Raw genomic sequence first — 18,501 nt, 5'->3', positions numbered from 1 at the left:
TCACCACAAACGGAAACCAATAGTTATTCCACTGCCCACTATACATTGTTATCACATATAACTAGACCAGGGGTGGGCAAACTTTTTGACTCGCGGGCCACAATGGTTATTAAAATTGGACAGAGGGGCCGGGCCAGAATAGGGGATTGGTGTGTTTGTGTGAACTAATATAAATTAAATGTAAAAACCATTACGTGAAAAGATTTAGCTTTTAACCGGCAGTAAAACACCATTGTGCTTAGTTTATTGTAAAAATTGTTTTACAAATGTATTACTTTAATAACGTAGTAATAAACTCCCATTCAGTTTCAGTGGGAACAGTGTTGTTGGTCTCCTTTTTTTTGCAAGTGCATCAATGTCTGGCATTATATTTGTTGTGGCGATTCTCAAGATAGATCCGAGGTGTTGGTCAGTTAACTTGGATCTGTGACGGGCTTTGCTGATGTTCATGATGCTGAATGTCTGTTCACACACATAGGTTGAACCTAACAACGTTGGCATCTTCTGTGCCATCCTCCGGAGGTTTGGAAACGTAGCTTCGTTAATTGAAGCATAAAAGTTTGCCTTTGCTCTCCGGACACAAGAGACCTGCTGTCTCAACCATGCATTCTTTTAAAAATTCGCCTTCGGAGAAAGGCTTACTGACCTTTGCTAATTTGAATGTCAGCAAAAAACTTGCCTTAGTACTTGACTCTTGAATCGCAGTTTGTCTGTGAAAAAGATTTCGCTGAGTCTGTAAATTAGCCGTCAATCTCTGAGCTGTAGCCGCCCGTTCCTGTGGAGACGGTTTACTAGCGTAGTTAGCATGTTCTGTGGCAAAATGACGGCTGATGTATTCTTTAAAAACTGCTACAGTTTCTTGGCATATCAGACATACAGCTGTTGATCGGACTTCAATGAAATAATATTTTGTTGTCCACTCTTTATTTAACACTCGGCACTCTCTGTCAACTTTTCTTTTCTTCGGTCCGCTCATTTTTACTGAACGGCTGAAAGTGCAAAGCGACAAAATGAAGTAGAGAGTAACCGTAATGCATCACACTCAAGGGTCAATGTCTTCGGGGTGCGCCATGTGCTGGGGAAAGATGGGAATTACAGCTTGGTAAAATGATTGTGGTGTCTTGATAATAAAATTTTATTTAATAATATAACGTGGACGAGTTAGGCGGGCCGGATTAAAAAGCCCAACGGGCCGTATATGACCCGCGGGCCATAGTTTGCCCATGTCTGAACTAGACCCACTGTCATTATTTAAACATTTGTGATCATTAATTTCAATCATTTTGGATAAATGATGATTTTTAGATGATGTTGCTATCATTAGATAATTTACAGTTTCCCATAGACTATACAATTATACTGTATATAAAATGATAGAATATTAGGGCCACAGAGGGAAAAAAAAGAAAATTCACAGACTTTGAGAATGAAGACTTTAATAATATTGTAGCCCGTCATTTTAGAGGAGGACAGTTGTTAAAATGACAGCTGTGGGGCATTTTGTGGAATTGTTCTTCAGTATGGTTTCACAAACAAGGACATATTTAATCTTTTGGCACATCAGCACATTGTCATAAGTATCAGGACTATAAAAAGAATATGCATCTTTTCCACAGAAAGAAAGAGCCTCAATTTTATGACCTTTTTCCTTCTTCCTCAGTGTGGCCCTAATACTCTGTCGTATAAAATACACATTCCATATAAATATAAAACACAAAGTGTAACATTATGTTCCTTTATTGAATAAGGATAAAACAAAGCAGGTAAACCATCAGCTCCTTTCAAAACTGAAGTCACACAGAATAAAAAAAGGATAAATACGCATTCAAAAAGGTCTGTACAGTATATAACACACCCGCATGTCTGCACACTGAAATAAATGCAGGACAAATCCATACATATCAACTGAACAGACAAATGAATGGAGGCAGTAGCCAGTATTCAGTATACAGTATGCACTCAGTATACAGCACAAACATCATAAGAGGCCAAATCAATTTAATGACACTGTTGCACTGTTTAGGTGGAACACCTGTCAAAAAAAAAAAAAAAAAAAAAAAAAAAAGAGTTTATGATCCATTCCCATGATTGAGGACATACCCCCTAAAATAAAGGAAAGTGACAGCTACTAAAAATCACCAGTCCTACCCCTGATGGGTCAAACTGCCTGATTATTATATACATAAATTACAAGCAGTGTCTCACCATAGAAAACATAATTGAAGATTAATTGGAGGTCCTTGTTGGAGGTCAGACTGTTGGCAAATGTAGTGGATAAGGGCATCTGCCAAATGCTGTAAATGTAAATGTAGTGGCATCAGTGCCTACAAGGCAGAAGATGGAGGAGTAGAATAAATAATAATAATAATAATAGTAATAATAATAATAATAATGCATTTTATTTCATGGCGCCTTTCAGAACACCCAAGGTCACCTTACAAGCAATATACAGGTCACTGCATAAAACAAAACACAAACAAACAGCATATACATATAAAGTGCATTTAAGTCTTAATAAAACATAAGAAAGCTTGTATAAAAAGCTAAGTCTTAAGATGCGTTTTAAAAGTCAACAAGCTCTCGCTATTGTGAACATCGAGGGGAAGAGAATTCCATAGGTGGGAGGCAACATAACTAAAAGATCTGGCACCCATAGTAGTGAGTTGAATCCGAGGTACAACAAGAGAATTTGAAAATGAAGATCTGGGTGAAGGAGTGTAAACCTGGAGAAGTTGAGTAAGGTATTGTGGTGCAAGGTTATGAAGTGCCTTATAAGTGGGTAGCAGGATTTTAAACTGAACTCTATATTTTACTGGAAGCCAATGCAATTGCTGGAGAACCGGAGAAATGTGATCAGTATAGGGTGTTCTAGAGAGAACACGAGCTGCAGAATTCTGAACCAGTTGAAGCTTATGCAAGAAGTCAGCAATGCCAATGCTTTTAAGCAGAAACAGTGCCATCCACTGAGGAATCAACTTCATTGCAGCCAATAATGGTGTCTTCCTGGCTGAGATCTGAGGAAAAATGTGTGTATGTTGAAAAAAAAGCTGAGAGATGATTCTGGAGGTAAGAGATCTGATGTAAGATACCGTCATGATTTTGAAGAACTCAACAGCTTTTATATCATCAGGGAACTGCACCTTCAGATGCTCCTCCATCTCAGTTTTGCCACTGTAAATTGTGTATTTCCTGACTTTCTCTCCGCTACCTATCACTAAAGTGTCAAAGTGCTTGTCCAGTTCCACAAACTGTAGTCCTTCTGTGATCTGGTCCATAACGATCTTAAACAGACTGTTCTCATGGAGCTGACCAATGTAATGTAATCCTGTAGAGATAGATATACAGAAGATATATATACATAGATATATATATATATATATATATATATATATATATATATATATATATATATATATATATGTATACACATACATACACGTGGACAAAATTGTTGGTACCAACCTTTGGAAGGAGCTGAAACATGCCATCTGGAAAAGACACCCTTCAAAGCGGAAACAACTGGAGCAGTTTGCTCATGAGGAGTGGGCCAAAATACCTGCTGAGAGGTGCAAAAGTCTCAGTGACCATTACAGGAATCGTCCGATTGCAGTTATTGCCTCAAAAGGTTGTGCAACAAAATATTAAGTTAGGGGTACCATCATTTTTTGTCTAGGCCTCTTCCATGAGTTTATTTTTTTCCGTTGAAGCATGGTTGAAAAGCAATGTCTGACTTTCATTGGTTAACAATCATAGATGTTTTATTTATTATTACTTTTATCAGATTAAAGTTTTTTCTGTCACCATTGTGAGTTTTTCTTTCATTGACCGAAGGGTACCAACAATTTTGTCCATGTGTGTAACAGCGCACTGCGTTTCTTTTCATTTTCAAATTCGTTATAAAATTTTTTGTTGGTTGCTATAGAACATTAAACATGAGAAAAGATCTGAACTAATTTATTTGTTTTTCATTTTCTACATCACAAAAGACTTGTTATATCCCCTGTAGATCTGTTTGTATTATACATTACTCTCTAGAGATGAATTTCCTCTTCTTTCCTCTTGTTTTTCAAACGAGAAGGGACTCGAAGCCGATCCTTGAGGTTTCCCCACGTCCACCTTGAACTCCTCTGTCTGACCCACAGCACATCTCAGTTTCAGTACCATAGCTCCTCTCTCAGCACCCTGTCATTCGCCTTTTCTCTAAATCCACAAAGATGCAGTGCAGCTCCTTCTGACCATGACTGTACTTCTCCATTAACATTCTTTGAGCAAAAACTACATCAGTTGTGCTCTTTCTGGGCACGAAGCCATACTGCTGTGCACAAATTTCCCCAGAACTTTCCCAGAACTTTATTGTGTGGCTCATCAACTTTATACCTCTGTAGTTTACAACTCTGCACATCACCCTTGTTCTTACAGATCACCACTAGAACACTTCTCCTACGTCTCCAGTTTTTCAGGCATCTTCTCCATCTATAAAATCCTGTTGAACAATCTAGATAGAAACTCCACTGCTGTCTCTCCTAGACACCTCCACAGGTATAGCATCTGGATTCTCCTCAGATCCTTCCTCACCTCATCCTTTCTAATCTTTCCTATTTCTTGCTTTACAATATTCACTTCTTCCTCCTGTCTTTTCCTCTTATTTGACTCATTCATCAGCTCCTCAGACTACTCCTTCCATCTTCTCTGCACACTCTTCTCACCTGTTACCACCTTAACATCTATTGTCTTTAATCCCCCTCATGCCTTGAGCAGCGCGGAATCCTCTGATGTTGTCCTCTGTTGTTGTCATGATGTTGTCTAGTCTGCTTCCCTGTTTCATCTTTTTAGCACGTTCGCCTCACACCTCCAGGGTTGGGGGTTCGATTCCCGCCTCCGTCTTGTGTGTGTGGAGTTTGCATGTTCTCCCCGTGCTTCGGGGGTTTCCTCCCCCGGTCCAAAGACATGCATGGTAGGTTGATTGGCATCTCTGGAAAATTGTCCGTAGTGTGTGAGTGTATGAGAGTGTGTGTGTGTGCCCTGTGATGGATTGGCACTCCGTCCAGGGTGTATCCTCCCTCGATTCCCGATGACGCCTGAGATAGGCACAGGCTCCCCGTGACCCGAGGTAGTTCGGATAAGCGGTAGAAAATGAATGAATAACAGTTATAATCTACTGTATTTGATGAAGGTCTGGACTTTGGCTTGGCCATTGAATAACATTTACCTTTGGGTTGTTTAACCACTTCTGTGTTGCTTTGGCCTTGTGCTTGGGATCACTGTCCTGCTGAAAGATCAGGCTGGTTTTTTTTTTCTCTTAGTTTGAGTTCATTGTTTCAGCAGGTGGTCTTGCAGCATCTCACTGTATTTTGCACTATCAAGCCATTCATCAGTTTAAACAAATGCCCAGTCCCTGCTGAGGAAAAGCATCTCCACAGCATGATGTTGCCCTGCTGCACTTCAGTATCGGGATGGTGTCAGTTCAGAAAAGGGGAGTTGTTAGCTGTGGCTACTGATTATTCCCGAAAAGCTTAGGTGGCTTTCCGGTTTGCACCACACATTTTTCTCTCATTTTTCCACAAATCCACAATTTAGCTGGTTCACTTTGGTGATTTCTGGCAGACCCCAGATGTGCTTTGTTGTGAGTTTGTTGCTTCTAGCCACACTCCCATATAAGCTAGTCGTATATATAAATCTTTGACTGAGTTTTAGGGGACAGTCTTGTCTCACCAGTGCCTGGGTGTCATGATGCAGCTTCGATTATGTATCTGAAAATTGTTGACTTATATTCTAGACTTTTCCCGTGTTGTACATTATCTCTACGTTTATCTCTAACTTCTTTACAATACACACAAGTTTTAATTTTCACAGCTTTCATTCAGATTTACAGTCTGACAAATGGTACGTGAATTAATGGGGTCTTTTATACAATAAATGTTCTTAATGATTCATACAGGTAGGTATCATTATAATTCAAGGCCAACTGTAAGATAATTGTTTCAAAATCATGACAATATCTTTCATGTGTATAAACCTACAGCTTCCGTGTATATATATATATATATATATATATATATATATATATATATATATATATATACATATATACATATATATACCTTTTTTGTCATATACACATTACAACAGAGTGAAATCCTTTTGCTCACATACTTTGGACATTGCACCCCAGGAGCAGTGAGTGTTAAGGGCTTTGCTCAGGCTGGTCATGCTGCTCCAGCACCAGCACTCTCTTGCCCAGTTTGGCCAGTGTAGCTGCCGCCGTCATGCCACCGATGCCACTCCCAATCACGATGGCGTCCAGATTCTCTGGAACCTTCTCTTTCCTGAAGCCTACAGGAAAAAAAAATCACTGGTACTTCAGACTGTCTTGTAAACCAAGAAATATTATTTTGATTAGGTTAAGTAAAAAAAATAATGGTTTCTATTCAATACAAAAAAAAATGGATTCATCTAACGCAGATAATGTTTACTTTATCATCAGAGCAGTTTAGATAAGTGTCTTTACACACTCTGGGCAGTTGCCCAAATCTGTTAATCTAATTAAGATAAGACAAGATAAAGGTGCACTATCACATTATTTGTTTATGGCATGTAGATATTTTTTTGCAACTTCATCTAAAAAAAACATTACTTTTTTATTATTATATGCTCCTGCTATTTAAATGAATCTTGTTAGTAAGATAAGAATTATTTCTTTCATTTTATTTAGTTTTTGTGTACTTTGATCAAAATATATTAGATTAGATGCTTTAGCATGCAAATCACATACAGTAAACATCCAAGCATCACCTGGACTGCGACACTCATGTACACTCACTCCACACACTCACCTTGCTTCAGAATTGTGTATCTCTTCTTCTGGTCCATCTCTAAAGGTCCGGGCGGTCTAATGGACTCCAGTGAGAAAGGGCTGGGTTTGCCAAACAGAAACCAGTAAGTACGGCCGGCCCAAACCAGAAACCACACCAACAGCACCAGGAACCACATCCTGAAGGAAACAACACAGCTGCTGTAGACAGAATGAGTAAAGCTGCACAGTTGCTGCTGCAGTGTTGTATGAACTGATTATTGTAGCACCACTGATGAAATTATTCTCACATAAGCCATTTTATAACCAGCAAGTGCTAAAGGTCTAAAGACATGAGAGATAAATTAATTTATATGGCCAAAAGTAAAGATAAGAGGTGATATATGGACATAGAAAATAATCAGCTATAATGTAACATATGTAATGTTTGGAAATAATGAGTGAGAGCATTGCTATTAGATTAGCTAGAAAGTAAATGTCACCCCTTAAGAAATGAAGATCCTAAATAGTATACATCAGGTACAAAAAATATTAAAAGCACAAGAAGCATTAAAGCTCATTAGTATGCAGTGGTGCATCAGCACACACAGTGTTTTATTTACATTAGCTCAATTCTGTCTAAATTCATTCATTCATTCATTTTCTACCGCTTATCCGAACTTCCTCGGGTCACGGGGAGCCTGTGTCTATCTCAGGCGTCATCGGTCATCGAGGCAGGATACACCCTGGACGGAGTGCCAACCCATCGCAGGGCGCACACACACACACACTCTCATTCACTCTAAGAAACAAGGTCTCTTGCTGATCCTGTAAGACAAGCCGCCCAGTACCGAGAACTCGTGCTGAGCTACAATGACCAAGAACTCTTGAGTACTGGGTGTTTGTTTCTGTCAGGGTCAGGAGGAAACTTGGTTTGGCACCTGGAAAGAAAGACACCCTATCACTGAGCCATAGGAGAGGTTGTAAACCCAGGCAAGAACAAGATGTGGTCAAAAAATGGAAAGAAAATCTCAAATGATCAACAAATGATCCTCAAGGCAAATTGTAAAAATCATAAAACGATTTCAGGACAACAAGAGGCAAGGACAACAGTGTTATACAAGTTATACTACAGAAAAAAAGGCTAGCCTTGGCACAACTAAACACAGAGCCAAGAACCTAAGGACCAGGGCAAATTAATCCAAGGGAATGTGGGGTACATACAGGTGGCAGCAAACACACTTACGACAAACAGAGGAAATACCCAACCCAGTCTCACGGCAGTTCGTGACAGAGGTCACGAAATGTAATCTGTTTGATTCGTGTTCGTGGAGCGAGTGAGGATCCAAATGCAGTTAAAGAGATTTAATGACAAAAACAAGAAAACAGGTACACAGGCAGGCAGGCAAAACAAGACCGACCACAGAGCTGACAGGAAACAGGAACATTGAAACGACTAGCACTAGGGAAGTGAACAAACAGAGAATATATAAGTGACAGGAACCAATGACAAAGCAGAGACAATCAGAGACAAAGGACAAAACACCTGGGGAAGACATTGAGTGCAATTAGTGTCCATGGTAACAAATAAGTGGGCGGGGCCAACAATTAACAGCAGGGAATGACGACTCATTACAATATGGGGACAATATCCAAGACATGACCTATAACATATCCATATCTAACAGTATCTGGTATGGTAGCTTTAAAAAAAAGCACTCTTATCTACCATAATGAGTTGAGAAGATCTCGGAATGCACAACACATCAAACCTTGAGGCAGATAGGCTACAAGTGCAGAAAACCACACCGGTTCCACTCATGTTTCTCCTGGGTTTCCCCCACCGAGTAATCCCCCACCGACTAATTCCCCACTGACTAATCCCCCACTGACTAATCCCAGTTGATGAATGAGCTGCCATCCTATATAGGCTGCATTACCATGTATTCCCACTCATTCATTCATTCATTCATTTTCTACCGCTTTATCCGAACTTCTCGGGTCACGGGGAGCCTGTGCCTCAGGCGTCATCGGGCATCAAGGCAGGATAGACCCTGGACGGAGTGTATTCCCACTCAGTGTATTTGAAATAATGACCAGCGAATGAAATTGATTGAATGAATAAATGAAGATTTTATCATCGCTTGAATTTATTTTGGTGAATTAACATTAAATGAAACTGTGAATGCTCAATTCTTGTGCTCTAACACACTTATACAGTAGTATGATATAAAGGATCGCCTACACTGGTCTGCTTTGGAGCTGAAGAGCAGTAAGGACAACAGATCGAAGATGAAATGAGTCGAAGTGATAGTAACGTAATAGGATAAAATGCTTAGAACTTAATCCTGAGTCGGAGAATAAGATTAACCGTTTTGACAGACAGGGAGGAAAAGTGCCTTAGTGGACTAGACAAGGCTGGACATACAGATCTCATTAGCATTAACTGATGCTACATCCGTGAGTCTCCACACATACAGAATAGCATGGTTTTTTTTTTAATCTATTGCAGATGAATGGCTCAAACATACAGCATATGCAATACATGAGCAAGGAATCCAAAAGTATAGAATTAATTCATTAATTAATCATTAGCTATATCTATAACTAGCAAAGAGGAGCTATGGATTTTTTTCTACTAATAACTAGATGAATAAGACATTACAGATTATATTACATTGAACGAGAAGAGACAATCGGTTAAATCAAATTTTATTGATATAGTGATTTTTAACAAGGAGTATTGTGACAAAGCAGCTTTCTACATTTTAGATTTACATCATCATTTGTCCACTCACATTGAATTACCACATGAAAGAAAAAGATCCATGAAGATTACTGGGATATGAAGGAGTGTCTCGTGCCTGTAGAACTTAGGCGATGCGTAAGACCTGTGAAAAGCCCTTCAGAAAGCCTTTAATAAGAAGACATCGCTATGTAATAACACAGCCTCCTTTCTCCTTAAATGGGTTCTTGTCTTCAGGAACCCCTTTGATTAAGGGGTCGTCTGCAGACTGGGACTCAATAAAGGAGATAATCTCAGGGGCAGTTGTTGAAATCTGTAACAAAGAATTGAATAAAAAGGTGATTTTGTACTCACTTGTACTCTAATACAGTATAATGTGTGAGTAATTCTTTTTCTGTATGCGATAATGAAGACATCTAACAGGGAGTATGTTATAAGACAGGGGCGTCTTTGGACTGGACTCATTAAATTTAGTCCAAGGTCAAGTGGGCTGGATCAATTGGTTTAGTGACCAATAACACATCCGATAATAACTTTTAACTTTTAACGCTTAGCTTGCTATTAAAGAATTAAACATTTTGTCAGTAGCTGAAACTATGGTCCAGAGACTAGCTCTTATACAGTTCAAGACGACCCCTGTGATGCCTGGCTAATACACCGAGATGACTCACTGCAATCCGGGTGTTGTTTACTTCTTGCTGCAGCTGCTCCAGCTCCATTTTCATGATGTCCTTATCGGACATATCCCGAGCCATCTCGGCTATTAAAACAAATGGATACGGACTTGTGTCAGAGATCAGTGGAAGAGATCTTGTTTAAGCAAATACAAATAATAATGTAGTATGTAGAAACAAACACGGATATAAATCTATAATGGATAAAAAAAATTGACATTGATCAGTTTATAAGCAGGAATATTAACAATTCTAAATATAATACTCATATTTATTCCTCAGAGAAAGTGATCAGTTTATATACATAGCTTTTACATCCTCATGCTTGCATCCATCCATCCATCCATCCATCCATCCATGCTGCACTTCCGCTTACCTGTTAAATGGTGGGACTCTCAGCAGTCCAAGAAATCTCTAATTGTCTCCTAGGAGAACATCTGCACTTCTCCACGTCTGACTCGGTGGACTGAGCTCTTTTTTCCTGTCCCCTTGTTTTCTTAAGACACACACCTGGTGTTTTTTTTTTTTTTTAGTTTTTAGCTTGAGCCTGGTGGCCAGTGATGTCATCAATCCCCGTTGATCTCATTATCACAAGTCAGAGGAAGTCAGATGGCCTCTAAAGCTCAGTGAGGCAAGCAGACTTGTCTGAAGGTGGAACTGATTGTTGCAACCACAAATAGCTGACAAATATACCAACAAATCACAAAACATTATTTCTGCAGTCATTTAACAATGCATTTCTAGGTTAAGACTTTTAATATATGTTTTTTATATATTTATATAAATAACTTATAATCAAGGGGGCACGGTGGCTTAGTGGTTAGCATGTTCGCCTCACACCTCCAGGGTTGGGGGTTCGATTCCCACCTTCGCCTTGTGTGTGTGGAGTTTGCATGTTCTCTCCGTGCCTCGGGGGTTTCCTCCCCCGGGTCCAAAGACATGCATGGTAGGTTGATTGGCATCTCTGGGAAATTGTCCGTAGTGTGTGAGTGTGTGAGTGAATGGGAGTGTGTGTGTGTGCCCTGTGTTGGGTTGGCACTCCGTCCAGGGTGTATCCTGCCTCGATGCCCGATGAAGCCTGAGATAGGCACAGGCTCCCCGTGACCCGAGGTAGTTCGGGTAAGCGGTAGAAAATGAATGAATGAATGAATGAATGAACTTATAATCAAAGTGTAGACCTGATAAGTTGATGGATATATGTCAAAAAGGCCATCAGTGGATTTCTGGGATTTGAGCCCTAAGATTTAAAGTCACAAACACCACAATCAATATCACAAGGTATTGAATGATAAAATACACCTGATAAAAAGTTCTCTCTATTCTTCTCTCTGAGCAGGAAAACACGGTGATCTACTAAAACCAAAGTCTAAGTGTCACAAGGAAAAAAGTGTGGCAAGCACAAACAAATCCAAATCACAAAAAGGTATACAAGGGACAAAACTATCATCAGCATACCAGACGTTAAACATGGCTTGAAGGCCTAGAAAGTCAGATGTGTAAGCAGAAATGAATGAATATTACAAATTCCCAGTATTTTGAGAGTGCTTAAATGTGTTGGTTGTGGTGGTGGTGGTGGTGTTGGGAGTCCAAGTGTGTGCAGTAGTCAGCCATGCAAAGTGGGAATTGTAGTCTGTGGCAGGCATGTTTGTAGGTGGAGGTGCATTCTTGGAAATGGAGTCAGATACAAATTCTGAACCAACACAACGTGTCTGTATGCCAAAGTATCTGTAATCACTGACAGCTAAAGCCTCAGACTTTCAAAGACATGCAGAGGTACCTTGGGTTCACTCGGAGATTCATTTTGATTGCTCACCCTGACTACTCATCTCAAGATGGAAATTAGGTGATTGGCCAGCAGCTGAACATAATTTATTATTAATTTAATCATGGCACCCATCCTCAGACATCCCAGCCCATTGTGACCATATGTGACAGACGTTGAAGCATCAGAATCTGCCATGATACGTCATTCTGTCCCAGCAATTTAGAGAAAAACCCAGCCGGCACCCCAGTGCCTTATTTCTTCAGAAAATTAACTTCAGCAGACCGAAACTATACTATCAAGATCTGGTAGCTGCATCCAGTAAGACTGGTTTTTGAAAAAGTTGTGGCACTGGCTGGTGGGGTCTATTCACCCTTTCACTATTCTCACAGACCATACAAATCTTGAGAATCTTTAGATGTCAAAACGGCCCGATGGTCATTGTTTTTTGCTCAGTTCCAGTCACCTTCCTGGATCCAAGAACACTAAAGCTGATGCACTGGGAATTGACTGTGATGGGACAGGTATTGCTGGGTCAATATGCTTGCAAATGTACAGCGATGTGCCGAAGCTTCCATGAACCTTTCCATTTGGGAAGTTACTGCCCCTGCCCAAGCCACAAAGACCCTGGTCCCACATCGCAATGAATCGCATCATCAACAAATTCTAAATGTGTTCAAATGTTTCAGGATTCCAGAGAACATTGTGCATGACCAGGACACTGAGTTAAACTCTCAAGTTTGGTCTAACTTTATGAGCAAACTAGGAGTGACCAGAAATGGGGTTCACCTCTGGTTACCACCTGCAGACTAACAAACAGATCCAATAAGGAAATTAGCAATCTTTGGAGAAGAGTCTTTTCAATTAACTAAGCGGAATAGGCTCAGTTCTTAAAAATCTACTGTCACACATAGCAAATCCAGCTAAAACCCTTTCAGTTTATGCTTGAAAACCAGCCTCCTCTGTTTTGTAACACTCAGGAGGTATTTAATATGTTAAAAGCATTTCAAGTCACTCCATAAGTGAAAATAGTCACCAAATACATTACCCTATAAACCTGAACCCTTGGTGAATCTTAGGAGAATGTGAGTTAAAATGTTTTCAATTGGATTTTACTTTAACAAATTCACTCGAGGGGGCACGGTGGCTTAGTGGTTAGCAACGTTTGCCTCACATCTCCAGGGTTGGGGGTTCGATTCCCGCCTCTGCCTTGTGTATGTGGAGTTTGCATGTTCTCCCCGTGCCTCGGGGGTTTCCTCCGGGTACTCCGGTTTCCTCCCCCGGTCCAAAGACATGCATGGTAGGTTGATTGGCATCTCTAGAAAATTGTCCGTAGTGTGTGAGTGTGTGTGTGTGTGAGTGTGTGCGTGTGTGCCCTGTGATGGGTTGGCACTCCGTCCAGGGTGTATCCTGCCCTTATGCCCGATGACGCCTGAGATAGGCACAGGCTCCCCGTGACCCGAGGTAGTTTGGATAAGAGGTAGAAATGAATGAATTCACTCAGATATTTCACACTTCATAAATTCAGAAAGTTTTTTTCCCCTGAAACTTCCCTTTGTTTGTGTTTAGCTCCGTATTTGAGCCGTGGCTAAGCCAGGTGGTGACGTTCGACTTACCTTTAAGCCGTTTTCTTCGGATCTAGGTTAGGCTCATTTGTAGGAGGATTAATGATGGATATCAGGAAACAATGACCTCAGAGTGGTGGAACTAACTGACTTGAACTGGGTAGAAAAATCTAAAAATCAGGATCAAAATGAATAAAAATCAACCTTAGAAAATTATTTACAGTATGTCCACCATCATGTTAAAGGGTTTTGTGGGCTTCACTGAGTGGCATGTTACTGGGGGTTTAATGCTTTGAGAACAGATCTGAGAAGGAGAAGTCAACGTTCCAAGACATTTCTAAAAAAGGTACATAAACATACTGTAAACATAAACAAGTGCACGCTACCTGGATTAGGGTTACAAGATTGTGCATCCAGGCTTATGGGTGAGTATGTGGTGACCTGGCCAACGTCCTGTAAAAGAGGACATGGCACCATTTTATACACTCACTACCTGCAAGGTAGGACATTTTCTCTGGATATAATCTGTTGGTTGATGAGAATGATTATGAAAATTCCTGCTCAAACAAACAGTATTGAAATGCAAGGCAATTAGAGCTGATGAATTTGGCACTCACTTTTATCCAAAGCAACTTAGAACTAAGCCAATCATGGGAATTATGGGCCTTGCTGAAAGGCCAGCGCTGACATAACCTTCTGATCAGTAGTCGAGTAGTTCTACCCACAAAACCACCAATGACTAATCTGTAGCACAGGAGCATCACGGACAGTCGGACAGCTCTGATCTGATTACAGAAGTGTGAGGGACATTTTTTTTCCCTCTCCAGTCTTTGCCAACCATGTTTCCATAGACTTTGCTGTGTGCACAGGACATGGACATGCTGGAACAGGTTTGTGCCGCTTAGCTCACGTGAAGAGAAATTGCAATGTCACACTATACAGTTGTGTGCTTGTATATTTTTGGGGCAACAATTTGGGGAAGGAAACCTCGTGTGATAATCAAGTGCCTACATACTATTGACTATGTAAAGTAATTAATATTGATATTTGTCTGAGAACGATTAGGGTTTATTGATCGACAAAAGTGATGAGATCAGAAAATAAATGGTCCCGATTAGGCTGAGGTTTTTTTTTAATGACCCGGTCATTCACCTAGTCATTAAAATTTAGAAATTGTAATATTTTTACAAATCAGAATTTCTACGACAATTAATAACATAAAAAATACATTTGTCTCGTTTTTTTTTTCCTTAAACACCACTAAATATTTTGCATTAAATTAAACAAAACTCTGCTTTAAACAGGCACAGACTTGGCCTTGATGCTGAAAATTCACATATTAAATATTCCTGGCTCTTTTTTACAGAACAGATCCCACTATGTAGCATGTGTTGTTTAATTTGTCTAACATTCTGACATTTTAAGTCCTAAAGACGTTTTATCTATGCGTGATTATTTTTGCATGTTTTTTGTTTGTTTGTTTGTTTGATTATTTAAATGCAAAATGCGACAGGCTTTTATTCACTTAGATTAAAAAAATTAAAAAAAATAACATGACGTCACACTAAGTGCAAGCAAAGAGCCTCCATCGCTTCACTGCGCATGCGTTGGTCAGTAGATCACTTCCGCCCTCAGTAAACATGGCGGCTCCGAGTAGACGACAAGTGCTGAGGTTTATCTCTCAGTCCGGAGCATTTATTTTGACTCGGTTCGGTTTCTGGAACTGCTTCAGCATGCTTATGCTTTTTGCCGAGCGGGCCGATGTACAAAGGTATAAACATATTTATATATTTATTTATATATTTGTTCAGAAGTTACAGTAATCTCAGTACAGATTGAGGTAAGGGCAGCTAACGCTAGCCTGTTAGCATGAGTAATTACAGCGTGCTGGGGTTCCAGTTTGATTTAAAAGCTCATCAGTTAAAGCCGAATGTTTTCTGCAGATGTATATATGTATATATATATATTGGCTCGGTCTCAAACGGCGCTCTGGTCAACACTAGGGCGCACTAGGTAGGGTGCAGCAACCGGGGTGTCGCTCCCTAGTTAGTGCCACTGTGTAGACAGTAAGGAGCGGATTGGTCTAGAACCAAATAAATTGTCACACGTCACTTCCGGGATCTGCTTCCACATCTGGATGTAGTCTAACCCAAATGCCATGGGTTAGTCTTTAATCCTCAAACTTCTTTCACTCACTGTTTCTGTGTAAAGTGGTTATGGAAATGATACTTGTGGACAATCTGTATATTTATGTATATGTGGTATCCTAGTGGTATGGTGTTGGGCTACCAATCGGAAGGTTGTGAGTTCGATCCTAGGTCCACCAAGCTGCAACTGTTGGGCCCCTGAGCAAGGCCCTTAACCCTCACTTACTCAGCTGTATGAAAATGAGATAATGTAAGTCGCTCTGGATAAGGGCGTCTGCCAAATGCTGTAAATGTAAATATGTATATACATTATTTTTTCATATTTTATATATATTTTTTTATTTATCTACCTCCTTTTGGTTATATTTTTATCCCAGATTGCATTCCTTATGTTTAAATACCGGACAGATGCAAAAAGAATTTCGCTGCATGTCGTACTCTGTATGTATGTTTGTGAGACAAATTTAAAATTTTATTTAATTTGATTTGAATCTTAAGCTCACATGACTATAAGGTCAAAGGAAAGATAATTACAAAAAAAAGTAATTATCTGAAATAATTTTTACTGGAAAAAGGTCCTTTCTTGGAATTCTCTCACACAGCAGCAATTTGCAGACGATTGCCATTGTTTGCTTTATTAATAAATGAAATATTGTACTTGTATCTGTTTAAAGTCATATTGAACATCAGGGGAACATCTGCAGTACAGCTAAGTTTCTGTTATCGCTTCCGTCATAGTAGCTGTAAATGTTCGCTCTGCAGCTTCTCTTCTTCACACAGACGCAACATGTTGTTGAGAAACCAGACACCGTTAACTCCTACATCCTAAGACATTCCCTTGTCGGAAAATTTCTGAAACTTTGTATAACATCATACTATAACATGCACTTCCATCAGTGCTGCTGTTAACAGAAAATTAATCCACACTTTCTGACCAATCAGAATCGAGAATTCAGCAGCGCTGTGGTGTAAATGTTTTTCAGGAAGCCGGATATCCAGGTACCGTACTTGTACTTTGACATGGCAGCAGCAGTGTTGTGTGCCAGTTTCATGTCTTTCGGGGTGAAGAGGAGATGGTTTGCGCTCTGTGCCGCATTACAGTTGGCATTCAGCACGTACGCATCCTACATCGGTGGTCACGTCCTTTATGGAGACTGGTTAAAGGTATGTATGAAGTCAGGGGACAATATCAACACATGGGGCATCAAGTTTTATCAGATGTTAAAACTGGTCGTTTAATCTCATGTTCCTCAGGTGAGGATGTACTCCAGGGTCATGGCTGTTATTGGAGCTTTTCTAGTGCTGGCCAGTGGTGCAGGGGAAGTGTACAGGCAGAAACCACGTACACGCTCGCTACAGTCCACCGGCCAAGTCTTCTTAGGAATCTACTTAATCTGCATGGTAAGCTTTTTCCTTCTACGAAATTCCCCATTTCTGTGTAATGTTCTCCTAATAGCATCGACAGCATCTTGTGTGCTTACAAAAAAAGGTTCTTTCGGGGTTCTCAGCTTACAGAAAAGGGTTTTGGAGATCTGGAATAGACAAATGTTGTAGCAGGGATGAAAAACTTCAAAAGGTTCTAATGGCATTAAACTAACAATCAATCAGTTTGTATTAAAGATGAGAACTAAAGTTTTTGGTATGACGACGTGTACCATGTATCACTGACATGTAATTTACATAGAGCTTGCTTAGCCCATGTGAGACCATCAAAAAGTTTCCATGTGCCACCTGATGTCAGGTTTTTATTTCTTTATTATTTATTTATTTATTTTTTCGCTCTTCTTATCATCGTTCACTAGGTTTACTCCCTCCAGCACAGTCAGGAGGACAGATTGGCGTACTTGGATCACATCCCTGGTGGCGAGATCACCGTTCAGCTCCTGGTCATTCTTTTTGGTGTGCTCGCTCTCTCCTTCCTCTCAGGGTACTACGTGAGTTTAGCCTCTCAGATATTAGCCGTGCTCCTCCCGTTGATCATTCTGTTCGTTGACGGAAATATCGGCTACTGGCACAACACGCGCCGCGTCGAGTTCTGGAACCAAATGAAGCTGATTGGACACAACGTGGCCATCTTCGGAGCTGTGCTTATACTTGGTACAGATGGCTAAACACATGAAGAGAGAACATTAGCTTAGCACAAATAGTGGCTTATAGCTACACCCAAACTACATAAAACTGCACTGAACAGTTGCTCCAAATTATGTGCTAATAGCGAATTAGCGGGGCAGCTCTTGAGTTCTACATCATCCAAACCAAACATAGATGGCTTTGCATCTGCCACTATTCAGTTTGAACTTGGATACTGACATGACATGCTGTTTTCAAATACTGTACTAAAATCATGTTTGTCACCTGTATCTCAGGGTTGAATAGAAAGTCGTGTCATTATTATAATTTCTGGCAGGTAATTGACATTTTTTGCCACCTAATTTTAAAGAAAAGTCTGGGTTGAAACCAGCGATTGAACCCTAAGAGACTGTTTACATTTCATTTCAGCTTTTTTTTAAATACTGAAACATATGGTCTTTAAGAAGTCTTAAATGTTTGTTTGTTAAGTCCAGTTCTGTTTTAAAAGGCTATTCTGCCCTTTCTGATGCTGTATAGTATGTTTTTTGTCAGCTTTCTGAAGCGATCCCAACACTGCTCCATTCCTGGCAGCTCATAGCACTATGTTTTTTCAAAATGAAATATCAATGTGTTGTCCTTTAATTAAATTAAAGTTTTCTATTTGAAATGTTTTTGTGCATTTTTTGTTGCATCCTACTTACCCCCCACCTTTCTCCCCGGTCCTACCTCTACCTATCTTGGTCTTGG

General features: G+C 40.0%; 3 protein-coding genes across 3 annotated transcripts; 1 reads left to right on the top strand and 2 right to left on the bottom strand.

Moving 5' to 3' along the window:
- Positions 1–6,122: 6,122 nt before the first annotated feature.
- Positions 6,123–8,155, bottom strand: LOC125145315 (inactive all-trans-retinol 13,14-reductase-like). The gene is made up of 3 exons (XM_047817207.1): positions 8,037–8,155; positions 6,834–6,991; positions 6,123–6,333 (listed from the first exon to the last, which is right to left on the bottom strand). Exons 2-3 carry the CDS (start codon positions 6,988–6,990, stop codon positions 6,185–6,187), a joined length of 306 nt encoding a protein of 101 aa, XP_047673163.1. The 5' UTR covers position 6,991; positions 8,037–8,155; the 3' UTR covers positions 6,123–6,184.
- A 1,340-nt stretch (positions 8,156–9,495) lies between these two features.
- On the bottom strand, positions 9,496–10,925 carry gngt2b (guanine nucleotide binding protein (G protein), gamma transducing activity polypeptide 2b). The gene is made up of 3 exons (XM_027163319.2): positions 10,587–10,925; positions 10,208–10,296; positions 9,496–9,849 (listed from the first exon to the last, which is right to left on the bottom strand). Exons 2-3 carry the CDS (start codon positions 10,289–10,291, stop codon positions 9,724–9,726), a joined length of 210 nt encoding a protein of 69 aa, XP_027019120.1. The 5' UTR covers positions 10,292–10,296; positions 10,587–10,925; the 3' UTR covers positions 9,496–9,723.
- Positions 10,926–15,144: 4,219 nt separating this feature from the next.
- Positions 15,145–18,421, top strand: tmem101 (transmembrane protein 101). Its single transcript, XM_027163313.2, has 4 exons — positions 15,145–15,308; positions 16,668–16,848; positions 16,939–17,085; positions 17,487–18,421. Exons 1-4 carry the CDS (start codon positions 15,178–15,180, stop codon positions 17,793–17,795), a joined length of 768 nt encoding a protein of 255 aa, XP_027019114.1. The 5' UTR covers positions 15,145–15,177; the 3' UTR covers positions 17,796–18,421.
- Positions 18,422–18,501: the final 80 nt, after the last annotated feature.

The sequence above is a fragment of the Tachysurus fulvidraco genome, chromosome 8 (assembly GCF_022655615.1).
Source record: "Tachysurus fulvidraco isolate hzauxx_2018 chromosome 8, HZAU_PFXX_2.0, whole genome shotgun sequence".
NCBI lineage: Eukaryota > Metazoa > Chordata > Actinopteri > Siluriformes > Bagridae > Tachysurus > Tachysurus fulvidraco.
Note: the sequence above shows the minus strand (reverse complement) of the source record. Positions and strands in the feature narration are given on the sequence as shown.